This window comes from Rhipicephalus microplus, chromosome 4 (assembly GCF_043290135.1).
Source record: "Rhipicephalus microplus isolate Deutch F79 chromosome 4, USDA_Rmic, whole genome shotgun sequence".
NCBI lineage: Eukaryota > Metazoa > Arthropoda > Arachnida > Ixodida > Ixodidae > Rhipicephalus > Rhipicephalus microplus.
Window position 1 is genome coordinate 21,579,020 of NC_134703.1, and position 25,435 is coordinate 21,604,454.

General features: G+C 40.9%; 2 protein-coding genes across 6 annotated transcripts in view; one reads left to right on the forward strand and one right to left on the reverse strand.

The window, feature by feature from the left end:
• The first annotated feature begins 126 nt into the window (after positions 1-126).
• LOC119171700 (uncharacterized) lies at positions 127-22,163 on the forward strand. 3 transcript variants are annotated; one of them, XM_075892279.1, is made up of 12 exons: positions 127-428; positions 4,663-4,794; positions 5,578-5,684; positions 10,433-10,485; positions 11,770-11,912; positions 12,422-12,598; positions 13,846-13,950; positions 15,482-15,554; positions 16,455-16,510; positions 17,539-17,626; positions 20,478-20,560; positions 21,519-22,163. In XM_075892279.1, the coding sequence occupies exons 1-11, from the start codon at positions 278-280 to the stop codon at positions 20,512-20,514; spliced, it is 1,122 nt and encodes a 373-aa protein (XP_075748394.1). In that variant the 5' UTR covers positions 127-277; the 3' UTR covers positions 20,515-20,560; positions 21,519-22,163. The 3 variants fall into 3 exon arrangements, with proteins under 3 accessions (XP_075748394.1, XP_075748396.1, XP_075748395.1); XM_075892281.1 differs by having other exon boundaries at positions 4,668-4,794; XM_075892280.1 differs by lacking the exon at positions 127-428 and adding an exon at positions 463-592.
• The window catches only part of LOC119171703 (glycoprotein antigen BM86), a 163,219-nt gene continuing 159,640 nt past the window's right edge, over positions 21,857-25,435 (reverse strand). For all 3 annotated transcript variants that reach the window (XM_075892276.1, XM_075892277.1, XM_075892275.1), the window contains exon 17: positions 21,857-24,108. In XM_075892276.1, the coding sequence (XP_075748391.1) occupies positions 24,020-24,108 (89 nt within the window). In that variant the 3' untranslated portion in view covers positions 21,857-24,019. The remainder of the gene's footprint in view (positions 24,109-25,435) is intronic.

Consider the following 25,435-nt stretch of genomic DNA (forward strand, 5'->3'; position numbering starts at 1 on the left):
ATGAAAACACAAAGAAGACAATGTTCAAACCATAGGGGAGCACTTGACGTGGAAAACAGAACTTCAAACAAAGCATGACCTGTAACAGCGTGTCGTAGGTGCCATGCAATGTCCGGGAAGAAAAACAGGGTGCGCTTTATCGATCGACTTCCAGACCATTTTCACCTGCGTAGCACGACGCAAAGAAGCAACGATAGGACATTTTTGTGATAGCGCCACCGTCGCACAACGCCGATAGGCGCCTTTATCGTGCGGCCACTGAGAGCAAGGGGAAGGAATGCACTCCGCCAACGTCGTTCTTCATCCACTTCAACCAGCGCTTTTCGGTAGAGCAGCAATGTGCGTCATCACCGCAGTGTTTGTAACATCATTATTGCTCATCGGTGAGGCGATCTGCAATGACGATAATAGCACCAATCAAGCTGACGGTAAGCTATTTCACTTATTCGATACTCTTCGCGTTTATATAAGGGCGAAATGCTAAAATCACTTGGGTACTCGGACTTATTCATCACCGCAGTGTTTGTAACATCATTATTGCTCATCGGTGGTGCGATCTGCAATGACGGTAATAGCACCAATCAAGCTGGCGGTAAGCTATTTCACTTATTCGCTACTCTTCGCGTTTATGTAAGGGCGAAATGCAAAAATCACTTGGGTACTCGGACTTATTTATTCGTTAGCCCTGTATTGCCTACTGCATGATTTCTGCACTGAATATAATGCCCCGAAAGGAGATGAAGGCAGTAAAGCCTCATTGAGGACCACTCGATGCACCTTATTACGCTGATAGTTACGCATACCATTCAAGTATTCAATAATAAAATGATCTCTAATTAAATGATCATGTTATACTTCATAGAACCGATTTCGCTGCAAACGCAATGTCCAGGAACACACAAACTTTTGAGCATTTTCTTAAGATTTCTTTGCCGTTGTAAGCATTACGAGGTGAATGAAATGGACAAGTGCCTTAATGTGTGGCATGCCTCAGCATCTCACCTGATTTCGGAACGTCAAACTGCAGCATTAATATTGATTAGCCGCCTGAACTTAAGTAAACATACCTGGTACCGTTGCCGCTTGCGCACAACAACGGAAGCGGTTACTGCGTACACATATGCTAAAGCGCCCATTGAAGAAAAGAAAGGCCAGCGCGATTACGGATACATTTCGAGGAAGCTCTCTTGCATTCACTCATCATGTGTACAGGTCGCGGTATTATCTAGCTTTTGGGAACCGCTGCCTCGCTTCTGTTAAACAGAGGGAAGATCTCAACGCACATTGTTCAGTCACGCTGGCTTGCTCGCACTTAAAGCAGCATTCACGTTATCTACGTGTTTTCAAGCAATGCTGATGTTGTCCATCAAGTGTCTGGCTCCGTAGGTGTGGCCAAAAAAAAAAACAAAAACCCAGCCGTGTCAAAACTGCAAAGAATCGGGCCCTCAAAAGTGAACTGGTCACATTCGTTATCATTTCGGCCTTTCTTAAATTATTCATGATCTCATGGTCGTAGGCTTGTCGAGGGTCAGCCTTTTGTAACATAGCGATCTGATTCATATTGACCTTATTGAGGCAGCTTGCCCCTTCACATTGCCGCATTTCATGGTTGCGTGGACACGAACGCATGGCCGTCATTGCTCCCTGTAGCAAATGAAGTGCTGCTTTGTTGACCACGCAGGGATTACAGTCCGATTCACAGTAGAAATAAAGAAAGAAGAAAGAGAGAAAGAAGTGAAACAAAGAAAAACGAAAGAAAGAAAGAATTGATTGATTGATATGTGGGGTTTAACGTCCCAAAACCACTATATGATTATGAGAGACGCCGTAGTGGAGGGCTCCGGAAATTTCGACCACCTGGGGTTCTTTAACGTGCACCCAAATCTGAGCACACGGGCCTACAACATTTCCGCCTCCATCGGAAATGCAGCCGCCGCAGCCGGGATTTGAACCCGCGACCTGCGGGTCAGCAGCCGAGTGCCTTAGCCACTAGACCACCGCGGCGGGGCAAGAAAGAAAGAATGAAAAGAAGGATAGCCGCAACGCACATGCCTGTCCAATCTTCGCTTGCCCTGATTTTTCGCTAGGACTTCTTAATCACAAAAATTAATAACGGTAGTTTGCCCGAAACACTTTCAAGCCTTCCTTTTAACGCAATTATACGAAGATCATCACCCAGTGACCGAAATAGTTCGGCATAGAGATGGAACTCATTAACCTGTAAGTAATTTTTCCGCACGCATTAGCAGCGACAATGAACAAGCATAGTGGCATATAATTGCAGAATGGTTGTCGCATAAGGTGGCAGTTGATATTAGCATGTCTAAACTAGATGGTTGTCTTTATCTCCGACATTTGAATTGTATAAGCTGTATTAGAATGCCCCGATTATACAGAGTAATGCTAGGTTATCCTTTTCTTTTTCTGCCCTTATTTGTTCACGCTAGAAGCAAGATTGATCTTGAAAAAGTAACACAGCGTGGCTTTGTACAATACCTGGAGAAGAGTTCGATATTCACATGGGAACAGCGCATATTTCAGACAGGTTATTTAGCCGCCTTCTCTTAGAAACGTCAATCTACTCAACGCGTTGTGAGTGTAACGGGGTCAAAGCGTACGTATTGTCTAACAGATTCTCTTAGTAGTTCTGCAGCATACTGCCTTTTAATAACTACAAATTTCTATATGTTTTGACGAACTTAATGCCTATTTAGTAATGGAGACCGGTAACCAGGTGCAAGGGTTGCTGATAGTACGAGCAGATAATTTTGCCATAAAAAAGAAAGTGAAAAGGTAAGTGACGATAAACCGAGTACAAACAACAAAACTGAAAAAAAAGTCCACGAGGGCCGGCACTGTGGGCAAGAAAGGATCAGGAAACATTTTTTTTTACGAGAGCACAGAGCAGTTTCTCGAGCTCGGCAAGCAAGATTCTTCGGCGAAAGGATATTAAGATAAAGAAGCAAATATTTGCAACACGATGACGCGCGTTTCTGCTGGAGGGAAATTCCGAGGAAAACGTGACACAACGGGATGAAACGCAGACATTGGTTCGAGCAGCGGAACTTGATACGAGCGATAAAAAAAAAATAAGACAGGTACACGAAGTGAATGCTGTTCGTGAGGAGGAGCAGTATGCATCAGATCATGAATCGTGGCTTGTTTTGTTCTGGCTTAACAGCCTTTCATTATTTTGTTCGTGTCAACCTTTTGCTATGTCCTATGCTTTGATTGGTGGTTAAATGTCAGTGTTTTTATGGCGTTGTGTTCTTTTTTTTTTCTTAAACCAATATACGCGCTGTGTATGCTCTGTAGACTGTCTTGCGCAAATGTTTTGCATCTGTGCATGGCGCCCGGACTGATTGGAGCTAATGGACATCATGAGGTCCTAGGGAGCTTCGCTCCTAAAACAAAAGAGACACGCACGTCACTGTAGCTTGTATGTTTTCCACGTATGTGTCTTCCGTGTATGTATTCCGCGTCAGCGTCTGTTCCGTGTCTGTCTTAAATTCGTGCCTCATATCAAGTTCCGGTGCTCAAACCAATTTAAACTATGAGCCAACAAACTCCACTGAATAACATCTTGAAATGCAAAGGCACACTCTCCTGGCCTGTATCAATGGGGACTCCAGAAGCGCAGGTGACGAAAGTTGCTTGTTGGTGGTTGATGGAAGTTTTAGCTACTCATTAGTCGTTATAAACGAGACACCTGTGTGAGTTCCGCAAAAAAAAAAAAAAACAGGAACAATATGAAGCTGAGTTTATTACGAATATCGTTGACAGTACAGTCGAGATATAGGTCTGAAGTAAAAGGAACAATAAAAATTGTAGAAGTACGAGGTGATCTCACTTATTGTACTAGATGTTTGGTCCTAGCACTCAAACATCGGCGGCCGTGCACTCGGCTATATTTCTCGCACTCCGTGTTTCGTCCCACTGCGAATATGCTAACTTGGTGTGATTGGTACATAGTGGAAGAACTGGCTCGCAGTGCAGGAAAGGAAAAACACAGACGAAGAAAGAGAAAGCGGCGACTACAAACACTGGCTCGTAGTCAATATTTACCTATTGATGACAATATTCATGCTGCTGAAATCATATGCACCAACCAGGCAAAGTTAGCAGTTTACTGTTTTCATTAGCGATTGCTCTTGACATTACCCCATGTACTAGTTCTTTTCGCTAAAGAGAGGTATATTTCAAATCAGATGTATATAATTTCCGTGTGTGCACATGTGCAATTTCTTGCTAATTCATAAGCTCATTACATATTTAGTAATGCAAGGTTTTCTTGTCTTTTTCAACTTCTCTTTCCTGTAAACCAAACTTTTTCAATGTGGTTTCATCACGTATCCAAAACTCTATATTTGGCTATGTAAATGCAATCGGACATTGCATATTCTCTCTTGCGCTCAGTCATCCCGCTGTAACTTCACGTGAGTAATATCACTGCCTGAGAGAGCGCCACGCACACAATTCTGGTAAGAACACGTGATGACAACAAAACAAACTCGAGCTTTCTGCCTTCTACGTGTTTTAAAACGTTACTGATAAAGGCAGATGGATGGGCTCAAGTGACCCTCCTTATACAACTACGGTATGCGGTTGTGACCGCGATTTTGTTTCCAATGTATGACTGATTTTTTTTGTTTTTTTCTTCAGTGCAGTGCAAGCCGGAGGACGTTGAGAGATGTTTCTCAGTCTTGGGCAAATGCGAACTCAATAACGGTTTGGCGCAGTGCTCGTGCCCGGAGGCGTTCGAGTGGGATGACAAAGGAAAAGCTTGTCTTCTAGGTGCGTAACGTCACTTGTTTTCTAGTGCGTACAACTTCAAAAGTGGGATGTTGTTTTAAAGAATAAATAATATATAACTTCCTCGGATATCCAAGATCATCCCCAAGGATATACATATATGTTATTGTTGACTATGTTGTCTTCACAGTTATGTTATTTCCTACATTTCTCCACATGATGTATAGTTTATCTACATGATGTACGACTTCAGAACTTTATATTAGGGGGTATTGTCCTTTGCATTTGGGAGACATGATATCCGAGTGTCATGGTGTTTTTGAAGCTGTATGTTACAAGATCTGCGTATTTGTTGCGTTCGAAAGTTGAAGACTATGTACGTTCAAAACTCGACATTTTTAAGAGCTATGGAGAAGCCGGCGCCTTTATTGTGCGCCAACATCTTACAATGTGGCATAAAAAAGAGAAAGGAACAAGTCACATTGAACTTAGCGTAAGCAACAGCTTCTTTAAAATCTGGACAGCAAGTGTTATTTTTTTTCCCTTACAATATGATTACACAAGCCACCTATGTTTTGCAAAAAACGTGCTCACGATAACCAAGTTTCTTGCCTATATTACACGCTCATATTTTGTTGTTATACAATAATATATTATATCCTCCAACCTGTTGTTACACACTCTAAATATGTGCCTTGATACTTTACTTCAGCGTTACAGTGTGAAGAAACGTCTTCTAGAGTAAAAACACTGCGCAACAACATGGCTGTCAGATTTCCCGTCATCTATTAAGAATGTTCGTTCTTCCACAACACTTTCACGCAGAGCAAGCGTACTGGTACACCGTCTCGTTCAAGACAGTGAATGGGTCGAAAGACGCCCAGGACAACATGGAAAATTGCACGGAAGAGCATAAAGTAGTCGAAGCCGCTGTAAGTATACGCTCCAGGTGGTCTCTAGCTTTTTGCTTCTTCATAGTACGATCGAAGAAGTACTACTTTATAAAGTCTTGTATCTTAAAAGTTCTATTTTAGAGCTGAAAGTGGGGCTAGTTGGTTCTGCATTAAGTGGGTTATGAGAGTTTCAAGGGGGAAAGTGTTTTCCTTCTCCCTAGAACTTGCCATCTTTCATGTTCTTAAGTTTTTGGCATAACATATAATATCCTTTCCACATGCTTGAATATACTGGCTTTTTTTTTTTCGCTAGATGTTACTACAATGCGCTCGAAAGCTCAGAGTTTGAATGTTGTCGTACGGGATGACATTAAGATTAGTTAATTGATGTTATGGCTTTTCTTTGAAAAGTCTGAAATTGCACACTACTCGGGAAAGAGAGCGAAACGAAACTGTCAGACTAACACTTGACCATCGTGTTGTTCCGTTTCGGTTTCCGAGTTGTGCCTAGACGCATTTTATTTGTGATACACGGGTAGGAATTCAACCTTGTATATTTTTAAATAGTCTACGGTCCGCGAGGAAGTCTCTTGACTAGCATTTGTTTCTTTTTGTATCTGCAAGACTTCGCACAATATTCAAACGTGGTCGCTGTGGGTCCATGATTGTGCTGAGCCAGCAAAACACTAAATATTTGACCAAAAGTGCGAGAAGTGACGTTCTATAAACAAGAGTATAACCAGCAACAGCGTACCTGGTGCGACCGTGATATGACAGTGGCTATCACGTCTTTCAGGGTTTCCTGCACGATTGTTCTTATAAAACAGTAATCGTGAACATGTGAGCGTCTCATTCATGTGCATAAAGCTTCTGATTTGATTCAGTGCATAACGTTTTTATCAGAAACAATTTTCAATCCCTTTATATAGAAGGCGCGCTCTGCGCTTGTATCTGCAGCTGTAAGAAAAGTCTCGCTGACGAGAATTTCAATTACCAACTGATTGTCTATACGAAACAAATACAGGCTTGCAGAAACAGCATGTATGAGCTGTCATGGTAGCTCAGTGGTAGAGCATCGAACGCGAAGAAACAGCATGTATGGTTTCGAGTGACGACCAGTTACCGAAACAAACATTTTGCATAAACAATGTTCATTTGTTTTGTGCAGGTCAGACAACGAAATAAGTTGTAGATGAGCAACGTCTGAAGCACAGTATATGGAACATGTGTTGACTATGTAAAAGTTGATTTGATTGATTTATATGTGGGGTTTAACGTCCCGAAACCACCATATGATTATGAGAGACGCTGTAGTGGAGGGCTCCTGAAATTTCGACCACCTGGGGTTCTTTAACGTGCACCCAAATCTGAGTACACGGGCCTACATTTCCGCCTCCATCGTAAGACTGTGTAAAAATTAGAGCGCACGTTTCACATGTTATAGCGCACATATACAATACCACCACGTGTGAAACTATCGCTCCGAAAATTATGATGACCTGTAGGGGGGAAAAAGGTCGTACGTGAGTTATCTTAAAACACACGACACGACTACGCAATTCGTGGAACGGCTTATCTACCGAGTATACTGGCAGGCTATGCCGCAGTGTAACCGCGTGATCGCAAACTTTTATCGAGTGTAGCATGTCATCCATGCGTGAGCGATGAAAGTGAAACTTCAGGTTAACTTTTTTTTTCCGCTTTTTCGGCAAAACGTTAGCAGCCGTTTGGCCTTCGGCATACTGTTCAAGCTATTCTTACTGTACGGATAATCCTCGAATTAACTTCAGCATCACCATTATACTACAGTGGAACCAAAGGAACAGCATATTCATACCGACCTAAAATAACAATCACGTGAAGTAGCACTGACACTTGGATCAGTTTGTACAGATGCATTGGTTTGAAACGGTGTGACGAAGCTGACACACAAACACAAGCAAGTTGTGTTGGTGTGATTATTAGTCATCGTCTGCACTGTCATGGCGTTCTAAAATTTATGTAGAACAGCCATATTGTTGCTACATATACGGTTCATGCCCCATCGTTTTCACAGTGACCTCACCAGTGGTGGATCCAGAGGGTGACAATATAGGCGATCGCCTCCCCCCCCCCCCCCAAGCCTGTCAGATCCCCCTCCACAGCACGACCTGCTATCACAGTTAGGGAAAAAGAGTGGGACCACTGCGAGCACACATTAACCGAATTTTTGCCATTACAGGGTATTTGTGCTAGTAGAAACAGAAAAGTAATGACCACGCCCTTCTTTCTGGTGTTAATTCAAGCAACCGCCACCCCTGAAATTGGTGGCTGGATGCGCCCCTGAACCTGACGCATCTAATATCAGCAGTTTCAACAAGAACGATTCCTAAACAATAGCTGTAAATAAGATGGGAACAGAAACATACCTATGAAGCCGACGTTGTAGCATAGCGCGTGCCATGAAATTGATACCACGCCGAGTATAGGGAAGCTTCGTCGCGACGAATGTTCAGCGGGCTGCCAGCGCAGTGTTACACAACACACAATGTTTTCAGTATGTACACACGGTCAGAGAGCAAAATCTTCGGTTAAGCAAGTTGACTCGCCGGGCACGCTGGAAATGCTCTAGGTACACGAAAAATTGTGACAGAGCAGCCGGTAACGCCCTTGCACTTGATGTAATGCACGTTGCACTTGCCACAGTGCTGCCACCATCGACAATTGTGCTGAGTGCGGTCCCTAGTTTTCAGCTATTCTGCTCCGACCAGCTTGAAATACTACGCTCGGCTTCATACAACAGATTTAATGCTGTGGAAGTTGATGCAAGAACTTCGCTCAGTGCAATGTACAAGTCCGCGTGTCTGGCGCTTGGATTTTGCCGTTGTAAAAATGATTCCGTGATCGGCTCAGGATGCATGCTACCGGAGATAATCACGGAAGCCACAATACGAAAACAAAAAAACGCTAAGCAATCGACAAAAAGCAATCCACAAAAATTCATTGACAAACGCATAAATAATGGCACTTCTAAATTTTTAAGGCGCAAAGTACGTTAATTTAGTACTGTCTTAAAGCGAGAAGACAAACATATTACGGGTGGTACACTTATGCAAATGTTCTAACGGCAAAAAGTCACTCTAGATTGCGCAGTGGTGCACCTTATTTTATAAACAGAGCATGTGGAGGGGCGTCTATTTTGAAAATTCGATTCACGCATTGGCTGCTTGCAGCTGGAATCGTTCGGTTAACGCTGATTGATTGATAGAGAGATATGTAAGGTTTAACGTCCTAAAACCACCATATGATTATGAGAGACGCCGTAGTAGAGGGCTCCGGAGATTTAGACCACCTGGGGTTCTTTAACGTGCACCCAAATCTGAGCACACGGGCCTACAACATTTACGCCTCCATCGGAAATGCAGCCGCCACAGTTGGAATTTGATCCCGTGACGCGGGTCAGCAGCCGAGTACCTTAGCCGTTAGACCACCACGGCGGGGCGCAATCGGTTTATCGCAATGCACGCTATATAACTTTGGCCCGCAGTAAGGAAAAATATATGTATTGCTAGCGTTGCAGTCGCAGCGTTGTTGCCTTGTCGTTTCATGAGTTATTCGTCACTTGTTAAGATAACTAAAAAGGGGGCCTGGATAAGTTCATTTTACACAGAAGCTTGACAGGCCAGCACGGCTAAATATTTAACTCAGCCTACCGGCGCGCGCTCGTATGCGGCATTGGCTAAAAAGATTACCGCTACCATCTTTTACTTTGATCTCGGCGCTGCGTAAACGGTTGAACGTCTATAACGTTAGGTATTAGAATTATTTTTATGCCGTGAAGCTTCTTTCCTTGAATAAGTGAACTAATTCAGGAAAAATAGGCCGAGTTTTATACAAGGCAGCTTAAGAAACAGTGAAGATGTATCATCTGAAGGGCTTGACAAGGCCTTCTTAGCTCTTTCCATGGCGCGAACAAAGTAGAGTCGAACCACAATCTGTCACAGATCACGCAAAAGTGTCTGAAGTCCAGCGTCAGAACCAACCTGCAAAGTCTGCTGTAGCACCCATGCAGTAGAAGTGCGGACCTTTAATCTCGGCTCGTGCACGCCTGGCAACCGTGGTGTGGGGGCTGCGTGGTTTGTCTCCGTTGCTAGGCTTGGCTGATAAGCATCGGTGTGGAGGGTTTTAGCAACGCGTGAAAGCCACTGCGCCGAAGGTTTTTTCTTTTTTTTTTTTACAGACACCCGACGTTTCATTGTGAGCCCTAAGACCTTTGCTTTATATAGTATGGTCTCTTCAGCTTGTAAAGCTAGATTATTGCAAATAGGGATAGGGAAAACCTTGTACTCGGCTGGAACGAATGTTTACGCGACAGTTGGTCATATAAATGTAACCTAACCGGAGACGTCTAGTAAGTGGTGGGGCGAACTGATGTACAAATAGAAGTCACTACCCGACAAAATGCCAAATAGCTAATGTGTCATCCCAGAAAGTGAGCATCATTTTTATGGGCAATATTTTCTTTGTGCAAGCCAAGAACTACATGTTCAGGTATATAGTCACAGTATATTTCGCTGGATTTAACACTAGTAACATGCTATCCCTATATACTAGCTTAGAAGTTGTTACACTTCATTAATAAAGCTCATAAGTTTCTAAATGTAAGTGTCTTTAACAAATACTTGAGCAAGTCTTGCAATTTTCTCATACTCAATGACGTCGGCTCCAGCAGACGCGTCGAACTTGTAGAACAGTATACATGGCGCATTCAAGGTAAACAGACGTGTAATGGGTTCTTCGTATTTCAGATGAAACAACTTTACGGCGACGCGCTCGTCACCGTCAAGTTGCTCAAGTGCTCGTAAGTACCTTATAATGGTGCTTTCAAAACATCTCTTTCTGTCGTTGCTCAAACAGGCTGATCACTTCCCATATAGCACACGAATATTTGTGCGTGACTGTTCTTCTTGGAATGTTGCGCGTGTTCAATAATAATAATTTCTAGCCGACATTGCTTTGCAGATAATTGCAGACATTGCTTTGCAGTCTGTGATAACAGCAGATCATTATAGATGACAGTTAGTCCGGTTTCAGGTTCTCATTATGTGATATTATTACCCTACCTATTCAAAGCGTTCTTTTCCAACTTTCAAGCATAGGCTACATAAACCGGAGAGTACTTTGCACTGTTCGACTTCGAGTATTGTGACAGCAATAAACAATTCACTACAAACAGCTACGTCTGACTGTGCAGATACAGCTGACAGGCTACTTTGTTCCACGAAATATATTTAGTGGTTTCTTAATGAAAAAAGTTCCATATAGACCAATAGCGATAAAATTCAGCGTATGGCGTTGAAAAGACGAACGATTCCAGACGTGCGGCGCATAGTGGCACTTTCTGAAGGAGGATTAAATTGAAGAAAAAAAATACACCTCACAAGTTTCCTTATTCTCTCACCTATGGTGGCTTATGCAAATCACTTCGGGGTAGTCAAACGTAAATTAAGGTAAACGAATCCGTATGAAATGTGAATTAAGGTAACTTGAATGCAAATAGCTTATGCGATAAATTAGTATTATAGAATCTGATTAACACTTAATTAGGTGTTAAAGTAATCAGTTGTCTATAAAGTGTGATAGCATAGGCCTCCATCCCCTGTACTCTGCTTAACATGTGCTAAAGGGGTAGTACATTTTTTTATGAGTACATTAAAATTTCAGAGAATCCCATATAACGTGAGGTGACTGAAAATTTCCGTGGTGCCACCGAAAGGTGGCACACTGCGTTAAAACACACATTCCTTGGTTGCTTATGCTATTTGATGTGGAAGGTTATTCTCAGTTGAATAACAAGCTGGATGCCTTCGATGCTTAAGCGTATATCCTGTACCCGCCAATCTCACAGAGTGACTAGACGACTGAAAATAGCTGCTGCGCAACAGTGCTAATACTTTAAGTAGCACACCTATCACGTATGATTTTATCTATGCGATCAAGTATTGGTTTCAATCAGAAGGAGGTCTATAAGGCTGTTCATGTAAACTATTAGTGGTCAAAAGAGTTCGACCTAACTCCGCTTCAACAAACATGATAATAAATTCGCCATTATGGTGCGTGGAGCATTTTAATCTTTATTTTTCAGGGACGAATACAAAGTGGAGCTGAAATTCAATACGCTGCCAGAACAGGACTTACTCGAGAGAATTCGTGCTTGCTATAACCAGACGGAAGAAGGTAGCTGTGACTTTCCACCTAATTTGCACGTCATCAATGGAAGCGTATCAGGTAGGTTGTTCAAATGCTTTTAGGTGTTATTCCGAAGCAAGTTCATTTCCTCTTAGTGTGCTATTTTATATTGCTGCTATGTGGGCATGAGTATAACTTGCGCTCTTGCTAACTGTCTTTGTTCTGTTTTGGCCTCTCCTCCATTCATGCTAGGAAGTCGACTAATACATATATATATATATATATATATATATATATATATATGTGTGTGTGTGTGTGTGTGTGTGTGTGTGTGTGTGTGTGTGTGTGTGTGTGTGTGTGTATATATATATATATATATATATATATATATATATATATATATATATTAGTCGACGCCACCGCCTTATACACAGTATAATCACGATAACTATACTACACGGAAGGTGCATCTTACTGCACACTTGTAAACAGTTGATTCAGGACCACCCATTCGTTAGAACATTTCGTCAGCTGCAGCTGTTAATTTATGTATATAAAAAGAACGATGACTCATGAAAACTATGCCTTTATGTTTGTCGCGTTCACAGATGTAACAGAAGTGAACCTGTGCGACACGTACTTGAAGGAAGTGGGACCGAAGTTTGGAAAGCAGTATGAATGTACGAAGCGAAACAACGAGAGTTCCTACGCGTTGACCTGCAGGAAGTCGCACAGAAGCATGGCTTCGTACACACAGGGAGCTCTCCACGTGGACTTCTGTGCAGGTGGGATAAATCGAGTTTTTGACAAGTACGCTTTGAAAGTTCTTGCAGCGATGTCGCATTATCAAGTCACCTTTCTCATACAACATACGCATAAAGTATGAAGGCACAAAAGATGAAAAACAAAGAAGGGCATCGCCTGATTGTTGGACGTAAACTAAGGAAGTCAACGAATAGTGAAGCCAAGGAATGCGTAATCACCTACTATAATTTTTAATTGTAGTGTTGTAATCATCAAACGAGGGAAAGCAAAAGAAGTAAAGAAGTACAAATTACCGTCCGTAAGGACCGATTTGACAACATTTAAATAGGCAGCAGAAGTAGCAGCAGAAGGTGGGTACTATGAACCCACAATTATTAGAACGTTGCGGATTTGATTTTGTGGCTTCAATGCTGACCACTGGCAGGCAGTTTTTCGTCCAATTTAACTATTATCTTCGTATGTCACAGTAACCAAACAACACTTAACAGCTACAAATGGTGTTCCGTGTGCTATCCTTTGCTTTATTTTCAAATTTCTTGAATAAATCATGGTCTCAGAGTAATTTAACAATGTTCGTCTACTGGCATTACAAAACGACTATGGCCATATATTTCACAATTTCCGATCTGTGCCGGAGAGTACAGTGAAAACCAAACGAGGCCAATACAAAATTCAGTCGTGATTGAACAGCAGGTAAGAAGTTTGGGATGTGGTAAGTACATTAGCTGTAACAAACTCTTTTTAACGTGAAGTACCTCGATGGCCTATGTCATCTAAAAACAGCCAGCACACGCGGATTAGGATTAGGACATCCAGTACAATAGGCTGCGGTTCCTGTTAGATGCTGTTATGCACTGTTTTACACTGTCACGCGCACCTATGAAGAGACCAATTTATACTATCAGTTGCACAGATTGTTATGTACCTTAGATAACAAAACGCAGCGCAGAACACGAATTGTCGCATTTCGTATTTTCGTATAACGCCATGGACATATGACTTCCGATATTAGATTACTACAAAACAATGTTTCATGTTTTGCCGCTATGTATTGCAATGAAGCGAAAGTATTATAAATGAAAACGACTCATATTGTTTGAAAATCACCCCCAACACAAAAATGAAGCAGTATATATAGTATATAAAGTGAGCCTCTTTGAGCGTGACTGAATGGAATCCATTTTTCTTTTCTCAGACCTATGGTACTTGGCATTTGTGCCTGGGCTATCCAGCGATACAACGAACGCTTGCTGTGTTTTCTTTTCAGAACGAAAGTGCGAGGAGTATTGCACAGAGACAGAGCACCAGTGTTTGGAAGGGAAGTGCGTCTGCCACATCAATTACATCGAATCCGCGGAAGGCGTCTGCACTCGTACGTGTCTTTGCCTCTCGTTTGGTTAATAAGAACAAAATTAAAATCGTGGGCCAAATATATTACACACTTAATCGCTCGAACCAGTTGGCACCATTCCACTTGATCATGCACTTGCTAAGGTGCCTGACCAACGGTGAATGTGGCATGAAACCCATTGCGTTTTAAAACGTCAGTTTCTGTTCTGCGTCTTCACTCGCATGATTACGTTTCGTTAGTTTCACTTGTACAATTTATTTTAATTATACTCCTACACCGCTTAGTCGAAACAGCGCACGCGACTCTAAAAGTATACACGTGCAGCTACCACTTTTCGAGAGCATTATGGCACTACTGACAAGACACAAAATATACAAAAAAAAAACATTCACAACCCTGTCTTGAAGATTCTGACTTACAACAAGAATAAAGGTAATCTTACTCTAAAGTTACATTGGGAAGTATGTCAATCAAGAAATGAAGGCACACTTAGTTTATTTTTTCATATCTAATGTGATGGCTGAGTGACAGCGCATACTTTGTGTTCAGCCTCAAAGGTCTAAAGATAGTTATTTTGCACTTACGTGCCATACATTGGGGTTAATGTGTCCAAAATATACAGAGTTGTGTTCTGCTCCAAATTCACCAAAGTAATTCCACAGCACATGTACTACAACTACTTTTTGCTTGATTGAATTGCTACTCTCGATTCATGAGACGCGGGAATCAGCGGGATCGAATGCCGGCGGTGCCGGCTTCATTTTCGATGGAGGCGAAATTGCTGTACACCCGTGTGGTCAGATTTGGGTGCACCTTAAAACTCGCCACGTGGTCCACATTTCTGGAGCCCTCCACTACGGTGTCTCTCATAATTGTATCGCGATTTTGAGACGTTAAACCACACATGTCAATCAAATCAATATTCTCCACGAGAGGAAATTAATCCGGAAATTATTTCAGTACGTCATCTCCTCACATACATGAATAATCGTTCATTTCATATAAATTTTTCTTGATTTTATGCTATCACATGTGTGTTTAAGCTTGGGTAATATGCTGTGGTTGTCAGGAGTTCGAGAGCTATTCGACATTCTTGCAGCGCACTGCTTGTTAGCGTGTGATTTTCGAAATATACTTCGAAGAGGTCAAACGTATTTTAGCGTATTACGAGCGAAAACAAATCGAACTACTTGTCACCACATTCCTGCTCAGCCCATCGCCGGTATCATTCACAAATATATTTGTTAGGGTGACGCTCCTCTTCGGCATTGCAGAAAACAAAAGAGAAAGTTTTGTGCTGTAAGTTTCATAAGTCGCTCTTTGTGGTTGTATAGGTATACCATAATCTCGACACCGTTTCGAAAATGGTGATTAATTTTCATAACTCCAACTGTTTAACCCAAAGCATGCCGACGAGTGTGTGGCCAGCTAGAATTCAATCATTTGCGTACATACGATTCGATATTCTCTGGATTTTAATGAAGAGCTCTCTCTCGCTCTCTGAATGATTTGGGTCAAATTGATGAATATTGTATTTTATTGTCATTTTCAGCAATATGCGACAAGAATCCCTGCAAGAATCGCGGTACCTGTGAGAGAAGTGATAAAATCTCCTACTACTGCCAGTACGTTTCCTTGTCCATTTTAGGTCTATGCTTTCACATGCTCCTTCAGCTCTTTGTACTGAAATAGTTAAAGGGACACTGGAGAGAAAGGCTATGTTTCTCGTATCAGTACATTACTTTTTCAGGAGACCAAAAAGAATACCATTGCTAAACAAGACGTTTTGTAAACGAGGAAATGCAAAAAAAAAAAAAAAACTCTGGGTGCGTGAAATTTTCGCACACCTCGTCGTTACGTCATTTATTTTGAAGGTGCTCACTATATAGCCTACGTAGTTCCTGATCGGTTAAAATCGACTGTAATTTCTTCTGTAGGAGCTAAGAACTTAACAGCCTTCAGGAAACTTCGTTGAGTTAATGCGCCCAAAATACGAATACACTCTGAAATTCATGCCGTCACCATCACATATTTCTGCGGCCTAATAAAGAATAAAAATTTTTACATTGAATAGCTCATCTATCAATAAATCAAACGTGGCAAAATTGAGGCCGCTAGAGCTTTCACAGTATTTGTTAATGATCTAGGGTTGATTGTCCAAACTAATTCATTGCTTCGGTTTAGTGTCTCTTTTGAAAATAAGTCCACTGAAGACGTACTGTCGGAACACACTAAATATGCTGCGCTCATATATCGATATCATATTGACAAGCGCATTGTTTGAGCGTATAAACCAGAATTTGATGGATAGTTGTTAACAATAATTATACTTGGTGCACATGTTACATCCATTTATAAATTTGCTAGTATGACAAAACCTGTAAAATTGTTATTATTAAAATATTATTACGATATAACAGTGAAATCTATCGCGTCGGTAAATCCAGAATTATGCATGTTCTGATAAATTTAAGTGATGTGCATGCCCGAAGCCTTTCCCTAATGAATATCATTTTATTTTTTAGGTGTCAACCGGGATACACAGGGCCAAATTGTGAAGTTCATTTCGAAGCATTCGCTGGTACAAATGTTTCATGTGTACAACAAATATACGTTCTTTTGATTTATAAAGCAAATTATCACATTATTAAATTGTTAATACCTGTTATTTTTTAAAGAAAATTTCTGCTCTCAAAATTATCACAGTTTTTTGTTCTTTTTAATTTGCTCTCGCGTAGTGTATTCGTATGCTAAAATAAGTTTTTGCTTTGCAACAATACCCTATCATGTCCTCCGATATCTAATTTCTGTCATAATAACAACGAGATCCTGGAAGGGTTATTTATTTATTCATTTTATTTATTTATTTATTTATTTATTTATTTATTTATTTATTTATTTATTTAAACCTACTGTTGAGCCATATTTGTGGGGAATTAGAGACAGAGAATGCATAAGGTAACAACTGATAGGTTAAGAACACTCAAGTGACGTCAGATGCCAACAATCACAAAAAAGAAAAAAAATCCAATATACCGAAATCATCAAGTGACATTACAAAAAAACTTCGAACATCGGCACGCCATCTAATTAATTTCAATAAACTTAACTACCGAAAAAAGTTTCATGCCCTTTTACATCAGTACACCAAAGAATACGTGCTGGCCGTGCATTCGGTTTTATTATAACATCGGTAACAAAAAAAGGAATGCCGGAAGACGTTTGTGCGGGCGGCATGTCTAATGGCTCCATGCCACAGTAGCGTATAGTATGTAGTCATTCTCACGACTCTGAAAGTGTGGGATTTCACTGTTCTGCATCAGTAAATTTACTAATTGTGGTGTCATTAATGATGTGAAGGCGAAACTCGACAAAAAACTTCCAGGTTCATTATACTGACTTATGTTCAAACATGTCCAGGAAAATGCATGCCTTTTTTAATGAATGCTGTTGCACGCACATTTGCACGCGCTTGTTATTGGTATGTGCGTTATTTGAGAGCTTTACAATAACATAGCCTTGTTTACATAACAATAAAGTATAAGGCATTGTCTTGTGGCAGCTGAAAAGTATTTTATTGTGATATTACTTTTTTTGCAATTCTTTCAGTTGCACAGAGAAATATTACCATCGTTGGTGTTGTTCTTGGATTATTCATAATAATCTGTCTTGGAATTTCCGGTGCAGTTATTAGAAGGTAAGGGGGTTTATCATGTATTCTATACAAATAGCTGTACAAGCGCATACAATTCTTAGATATGTTTGTTTTTCTTTTATTACCCTGGTTGAAATACGCAGCTACGTTTCAATAAATTAGGTCGGGGTGCTTAACACCGTGAAGCGGCACTTATTAAAGAAGTTACGTACGAAGGAAGCCTTTCTGGAAATTTCACATCAATTTCGACCAAATGCCACTCTAGCACACTCTAACCATTTTTATTATACAAAAGGGCTATGGATTGCACGCTCATCGAAGCACGACGGTTGTGGCTCGGAATTGACCAGCGTGTGCATGCTTATAAAAGTAAAAGCGTCGTACTAATTCAGTGGAATCAACTCATGCTTCGTATCTGAAAAGGGCACAGATAGATTTCTAAATCTAAGCCCATCCGGGCATGTCTGCTCCAGGTTTTTTCACCACAGTATGTTGAACATACATACATACATACATACATACATACATACATACATACATACATACATACATACATACATACATACATACATACATACGTACGTACGTAACGTACATAGATACATACATACATACATACATACATACATACATACATACATACATACATACATACATACATACATACATACATACATACATACATACATACATACATACATACATACCGTAAAAACCCGCGTATAGCCCGGGGTTTTTTTCTAAAATTTAGGGTGCGAAATTTCAGCCCCGTACTATATGCGGATCCCAAAAAAGTTTCGGCACGAATTCAGTTTTGGTTTCGGCATTGGTTGGTGCTATCATCATTATCAAGTGTCTGCGCACTTCTACGTTAGGTGGCGTGGTAGCGTGAGCGGCGTTAGTCCTAGAGACCTACAGGTACAGGCGTGCATCAGGTGAGCAACAGTGGACATTGCAATCACTTGGCGCACATCACGACGGCCACGATTTTACTTCCGTGATTTTAAGCCATGTCGGGACCGCGCAGGCAGTACTCGGCTGCCTTTAAGAGGAAAGTTATTTCTGCTGCCGAAACCATCGGCAACTGTGCCGCGGAGCGGCAGTTCGGCGTGAATGAGCGGAGCATTCGCGGTTGGCGGAAGCAGAAGGAAGCCCTTTTTGCATGCTGCGGCAAGAGAAAAAGTTTCCGGGGACCGAAAAATGGAGCATTTCCAGACGTGGAACGAGAACTGACGGACTTTGTTCGGGAGCAACGAGCTGCACAACTCGCTGTGCACATCGAGCTGCTGCAGGCAAATAAATGCATTTTTTCTGTTTTCCTCGAACAATATTCGCGTGAAAATGTTTTTTCTCGCGTTTGCTATCCCCAAGTTACACCTCGAACTATACGCGGGTTCGAACTATATGCGTGTTTTTACGGTACATACATACATACATACATACATCATACATACATACATACATACATACATACATACATACATACATACATACATACATACATACATACATACATACATACATACATACATACATACATACATGCATGCATGCATACATACATACATACATACATACATACATACATACATACATACATACATACATACATGCATGCATGCATACATGCATACATGCATGTATGCATGTATGCATACATGCATACATGCGTTTCGTTTATACATACATACATACATACATACATACATACATACATACATACATACATACATACATACATACATACATACATACATACGTACATACATACATACATACATACATACATACATACATACATACATACATACATACATACATACATACATACATACATACATACATACATACATACATACATACATACATACATACAATTTTTATGCGATAACGGTAAGATAAAAAATGTAAGAAGTATCTATTTTTTCTTTGTATGCATCGTAGTTAACATGTTATTTTTTCTAAATTAGAGCTGAAAGCAAACATAAAGCTTGCCAGGACTGACATACTCCTCAGTTTTTTTTTTTTTCATGAAGCGCTTCTTGCATGAATGCAATCCAGCAAAAAAATCAAAGATAGACGCATGTGTTTCGAATTATCTTTTTTAATGAACTGTTCGTATTGAAAGACATTGTTATAACGAGCGAATAAGCTTTTTCATTTATTTCATATTTGCTATTTAACTGTCCGAGTTGGCTAATAAAATGATGAGCCCATGCTTGGCTTCCAAGTAATAAGTAGGCACAATTTGCTTTATAATGACATCAATTGAATAATCAGAATTGGGTGGAAGGAATTAGGCAGGCATTCTTAAACGATGCCACGAGCGATTGGAGTGAAAATGATGGGTGTAATCTTAGAGGGGGCCCTGCAACACTTTTTTAGCATGGCCAGCAAAGGCTGGTGACAGATAATCGAGGATCTTGAGAACACGTCAGCCAAACATTATAGCGCCGCACGGGGCCTGGAATTTAAAATTAGCACTTGACGTTAGCTAGTAGTCACTGTCTTTTCTCTCAATAGCCTTAATAGCTACGTACAAATTAGGCCCGACAGAAATTTTGGAAATAAATAAGATTGCGTGTATGACGTGGTCGCAGCAAGCACACGAACTGGTCGATAACGAAACATGCAAGCGCTCTTTGCCTTGCAGTGGGTGTAGTCAGGCTGATAAGGATAATGGTGAAATCAACAATCAACTCAGCCTGCGATTCCCCACCGCCCCTCTTTTAAAGAGAATAAACATGAGACAGATATTTATTGTGGAAGAAAGCATAAAGCTCGTACGATTCGAATTCATAGAGAGTAAACTTGAGAATAAACAAAATATGTGTAACAGAAAAGTGAACACCGCATGTTGTGGTGGTAGATTTTACATCTATTTTATTTGCAGGTTAAAAAATAAGACTATGGCCAACGAGCAACTTTAGATTCAGGTTGAAAACCATGAATGCAACGGCATCGATGCATAGTCACGTAAGTAAAACCCGTTTCGTTTATATTTTTACGAAGCCAAGTCAAGCCGAGCCTATCGGCTCCAAATTTTCTTAGCGTTATCGCAACATAATTACAGAATGATAAAAAGGCGATGAACTTTATCTGGTATGATTTCTTAGGGCATGGATCACCTAATTCATGAAAAACACTTTGCACGTCATACCACCATGGTAAAGAAGTGTCGAGGATGAACAGGTGCACAGAACATAGCAGCTATAGTCTTCACAAGTATGGCGCTGTTTGAGTTCCAGTATGGCGGCTAATTGCCTTTTGTAATCCATTAATTATCATTTAGTGATAGTTACTCTGTTTGATATTGTAAAGAAACAGACATGTTTCGAAAAAACTTCTGACTGGTGCTGGTGTAGTATGTGTGGTGTAGAATTATTAACACTCATCATGTCACGTAAAAATGCTGTTTAGCTTGTTTTCGAGCTTAAGTTTTTTTTTTTTTGGCAGTAAATCTGGGTTTGAAAAAGTTGACCAGCAAATGCTACGAGAGTACAAGCACCGCAATTTAAAGCCTGTACAATTATTTTTTTCATGCTAAAAATTCATGCATACATAAGGTGACTTAGTTACCAGAAAAGAGTTTGATGAACACCAGACAAAAAAAAAAAAACGGTGTTTGTATGCCATAATCATCCCACAGTTCTAAAGAATTAGTCGAGCACCCGTTAGCACTTAAACGAGAGCACTACCTTCTTTCTTGTATGAAAGTTTGTTTGTTACCACAAGAGCTGAAAAAGAGGCAAAATGTATGAATCCAAATTCGCTAGACGTGTACTTGTGTTTACATGGTCTGTCATGTTCTAGTGAACAACAATTTCAATGAAAACTCTATCACTATTTGTGTTATCACTTCACGCATTTTTTGTGTCATTCATTGGTCGCGATTGATAATCACGTTTTGATTGCGTTGTTGAACTCTTTGCAGGAGAACAGCTCTCTGTACCAGCTGTGGTTCTCTAACAACCAAAGGATGTGTGCTCTACGAGCTGTGTAGACGGTTTTCTCCCACTACGGTGGCTTAGTGTACCTCTAACGTTTATGGATGTCACGACTTTACTCAAGCGTCACACACACACACACACACACACACACACACGCGCGCGCGCGCGCGCGCGCACAGATTAGCTACATGCTTATCATTTTGTAATATAGACTGCGCATGTGCCACCGCATGTACACATGGGGCGTGCACGCGCTGAGTAAAAACGCTGTTATTTGCCGACTGTTAGTGGATGCAGAATGGAAATAAGTGTCAACAGAATCTTAAGAAATAAAATGGATAATTTTTATTGGTGATAGTCGTTTGTAACTAACACCCATACTTGCGCAAATAGCGTCGCCAAGTGGTCAGTGTTTGTCAGAGCTAGGGCTGAAATGATCTAGCAAATCACACTTATAAGATATAAGGTTCAATGATCTGCAATGACTAGCTACGATATTCACAACGCACTTTACGCAATATTGCAATCCTTACGAGTGTGTCGATTGCGATCAAGACGAGATGGTGGTGTACACAAGGAATTCGCATCGGATTTCTTTGTGCTGAAACAATAAAGAACTATGCGTTGTCTTTCTTGCGTCGTTACATGTCGAACCATAGCATCAGAAAATGTATTTTAAGTACACCTTACCTGGGAGGTTAGGAGGAGAAATCGCTACGACCGCAATAAACAGCGCAGTCTGTTTGATGAATATAGAAACGTGTTAACTGAAATCTTACACAACATAGACCCAGTAATGGCACTGAGGAGTTAATTTATATGTTATCAAGGCACAAACCTTAGAAGCTTCATCGAACGTGAGAATGGACCGTCGGCGGTGCCAACGTGAGTGACGTAAAATATATCGTGATTACGTCACCATGTCACGTCATCGCGGCGTCACATCCCCGGACGTCGCATGGTGACCTCATCACGAGACATCGTTGCTTGGTTTTGGGTGTGCCTGTCACGGAGGCAGGGAAGAACCAGGTGAGCTGCAGAAGCAGTGCCTCCGTTCCTGGAGGCAGTGCGAAAGCTCGTTGCGAATAGAAAATTTTCGCGGCGGGGCGAAGGAGAACTATTACGTCACCAGAGGAGAAAAGTAAGAAAAATGCTTTTGTTCTTCGTCTTATCTTAGGTGAATGTATAACGAAGCGCGCAAATTTTCGTCGTGTGGAGTCATGCCAGTAATTGGGAAACAGCCTGCGCTGATGTGCCTATCAAACGCGCACAGAGTTACACGTGGTTGAAACGGCCATAAAAGGGTCAGGAATTGCACTCAATGTTCTTGTTGCATCTATGTGAATTTGCCGTAAGGCACTCCTTTCAAAAAGAGGAAAAAACAATGATGTAAAGGGGGGGGTGGGGATGAATGATGAACACGACGAGAACAGTGAAATATCCTCATAGATGTATTATGTTATTATTTGCTCAACGCCTCGACGTTACTTTTGAGGAAGCAGGTGTTATGCAGGCAAAAACATCTTGCAGGACAACATGCCTTTTTAAAAGTTATCAGATTACTCGACAGATGATAATATAAACACCGCTTTCAACGAATTTACGTTTCTACAACCTTGTTTTTTTTACTTGCGTGGCACCGCAATTTACCTGACGAGGCACCACTTTTCAGCGTCGTTTTTTTTTTTCTACGTTGAGCAATCTTTCGTTACGACTTCTTTACGACGCACTTCATTTGTAGCTGTAGATTTGTGTGAAATAATTGTGACAAAGCTGCCTACATTCCTTTAGTAAATCAAGTGAAAGCAAATATTTTCTTTCAAATTATTCGCCGAATATTTATTACAGAACCACCAAGCTACGTAATCGCATAACCTGCACATAGGCTCCAAATTAAACGTATCTCTTAAAAAACTTCACTAAATATGAGATATTAGCAATGCCTCCTTAATATTATCCACCAGTCACCATCACAGAAACCTAGAGCTGCGTAGTATACATATATGACTTCCGTAGTGACCAAGTTCTTAACTATCATTAACATCTCGAAAACTATGATTGCGCTGACAATGTAACTCACTTGTCCAGTTGCACATCATAGTACAAGATCGAGTGGTTGGTTATCAAACTTAAACATTTCAATTGTCTTTCAACATTTACTTTTAAACTTCATAGAAGTTTAGCTTTGGCGTTTTAAAACAAATAATGAAAACTGAATATATGGAACTCTTAGTTTTTTTTTTTTGTTTAGACCCAACTATCTTTATTTGACATCATTCAGATAGGGAAAGTTTTTCTTTGATATTTTCAGACAAGGAAACTCCTTTCACGTCCATCTTCCCTGTCATTCTAAAATAATACGTCCATTTTGCCGTGAGTACCCATGTGCAATATTTAAATTCCAAAGACCAAGCTAGATGTTCGATGTAAGCGTGATGTATATATACATTTTCAAGCTGTTCCGTATTCAAGTTGGACATCTTCATTACAACGATGCTGCGGTGACTGAAGTAGCTGCGAGCAGTAACAAGAGCCCAGTAGCTGATACTGCTGCAGCACTTGACTTTTCAGGATCTGAGAAGAGGAAAAAAGAAACGCATAGTGGCAGATTATATCTCAGAAAAAAAATAATTATATTTGATATCTCCAGCTCAGAACTTCAAAAGTGAAATCGTTGTACTACTCCTCGCGCTTCAATTTAAGCAATTATTGATTTCCCAGTTAACTTCTTAACGTGATCATTTGGTCATTACCAAATACGGTAGCCAGTGGCTTATATCGATATGAAACACATTCAAATTTTACGTTCATTTTGGTTTGGACCATGCGGGTGCTGAAAGGACGCGCGCAAACACGATATACGGCAGTTTGGCTTGCATTTAGTACAGTGTGTGTGTAGGAGACATTCGTACCAATAAGAAGGCGTGCACAAAGATATCTTGCTTAAAAACGGATATTCGAGCAAATATGCAAAAAAGAAAATGCGATGCTGCTTTGAAGTTGCTGCACATACCCGTCATGATGTAACATATTGTGATGGTGTCTGCTAGGGTCTACGTGCTTTTTTTACGGATAAAAATTACGGACATCTCATTCTCGTTAAGCCATAGAAGGCCACACATACGGATTCAAAGAGGGAAAAAGAATTGACTGGCCATACGGTGATTTGCATCTTTTGTATTGAAGTAGGGAGAAACCAGTTGTGAATTTAGCATGCATTTTGCCGAGTTTGTCTTCCTCTCGCTTTCTCTCGGTGCTGATTCTCTGACCCATCAGGGCTATCAGGGTTATTAGACGCGTTCAGCTGAGCGTCGCTTACAATCGGCCCGTCCCAGAAGTATAGTGTCTCGAGAGAGTGCAGGCAACGGTAGAAATTTCGCGTTTTGAGCGCATCTTAGGGAGGCGCTCGATCAGACTGGCTGCAACCCTGTGGCTAAACAATGCGGACGTGCCTTGACACTCCACTCAATTCGCTTCACTAAGCAGAGACAGCGGTAGTACGTTATAGGCTACGCACGTGCATGATAGTTCCTTAAATGAACATGCAAATTGCGTCACGTGCAGTGAGGTTCCTTGCATGCGCTTATGCGTGAATCGCTCCCACTCGTAGGTGTCACCGGAGTGGGTCGTAAACTCCCCGCTAAAGTACCGATTGAAATTCTGCTACGGAGAAGTCGGAACGAAGAAGCAGAAGATGAAGACTACATTTGAGAAGAGGACAAAGAACCGCGGGCCACTACAAGGTGCTGATAAAATCTGTTCACTGTGCATGTACCGGTGGGGTTTAACAGCGCTACGGTTAAAAGAAAATACAAATATAACAAATATATGTTTACAAACAACTTGCTTGTTAACCTATATAAGCTCGGTACCGTTTAGGTATATATAGCCAACAGAATTC

Excerpts from the sequence above, each read along its gene's own strand:
- LOC119171700 (XM_075892279.1), top strand. The coding sequence starts at position 278 with ATGCACTCCGCCAACGTCGTTCTTCATCCACTTCAACCAGCGCTTTTC. Across the intron at positions 15,555-16,454 it reads AAAATCTCCTACTACTGCCA|GTGTCAACCGGGATACACAG; the intron begins GTACGTTTCCTT and ends TTTATTTTTTAG. Across the intron at positions 16,511-17,538 it reads TCATTTCGAAGCATTCGCTG|TTGCACAGAGAAATATTACC; the intron begins GTACAAATGTTT and ends CAATTCTTTCAG.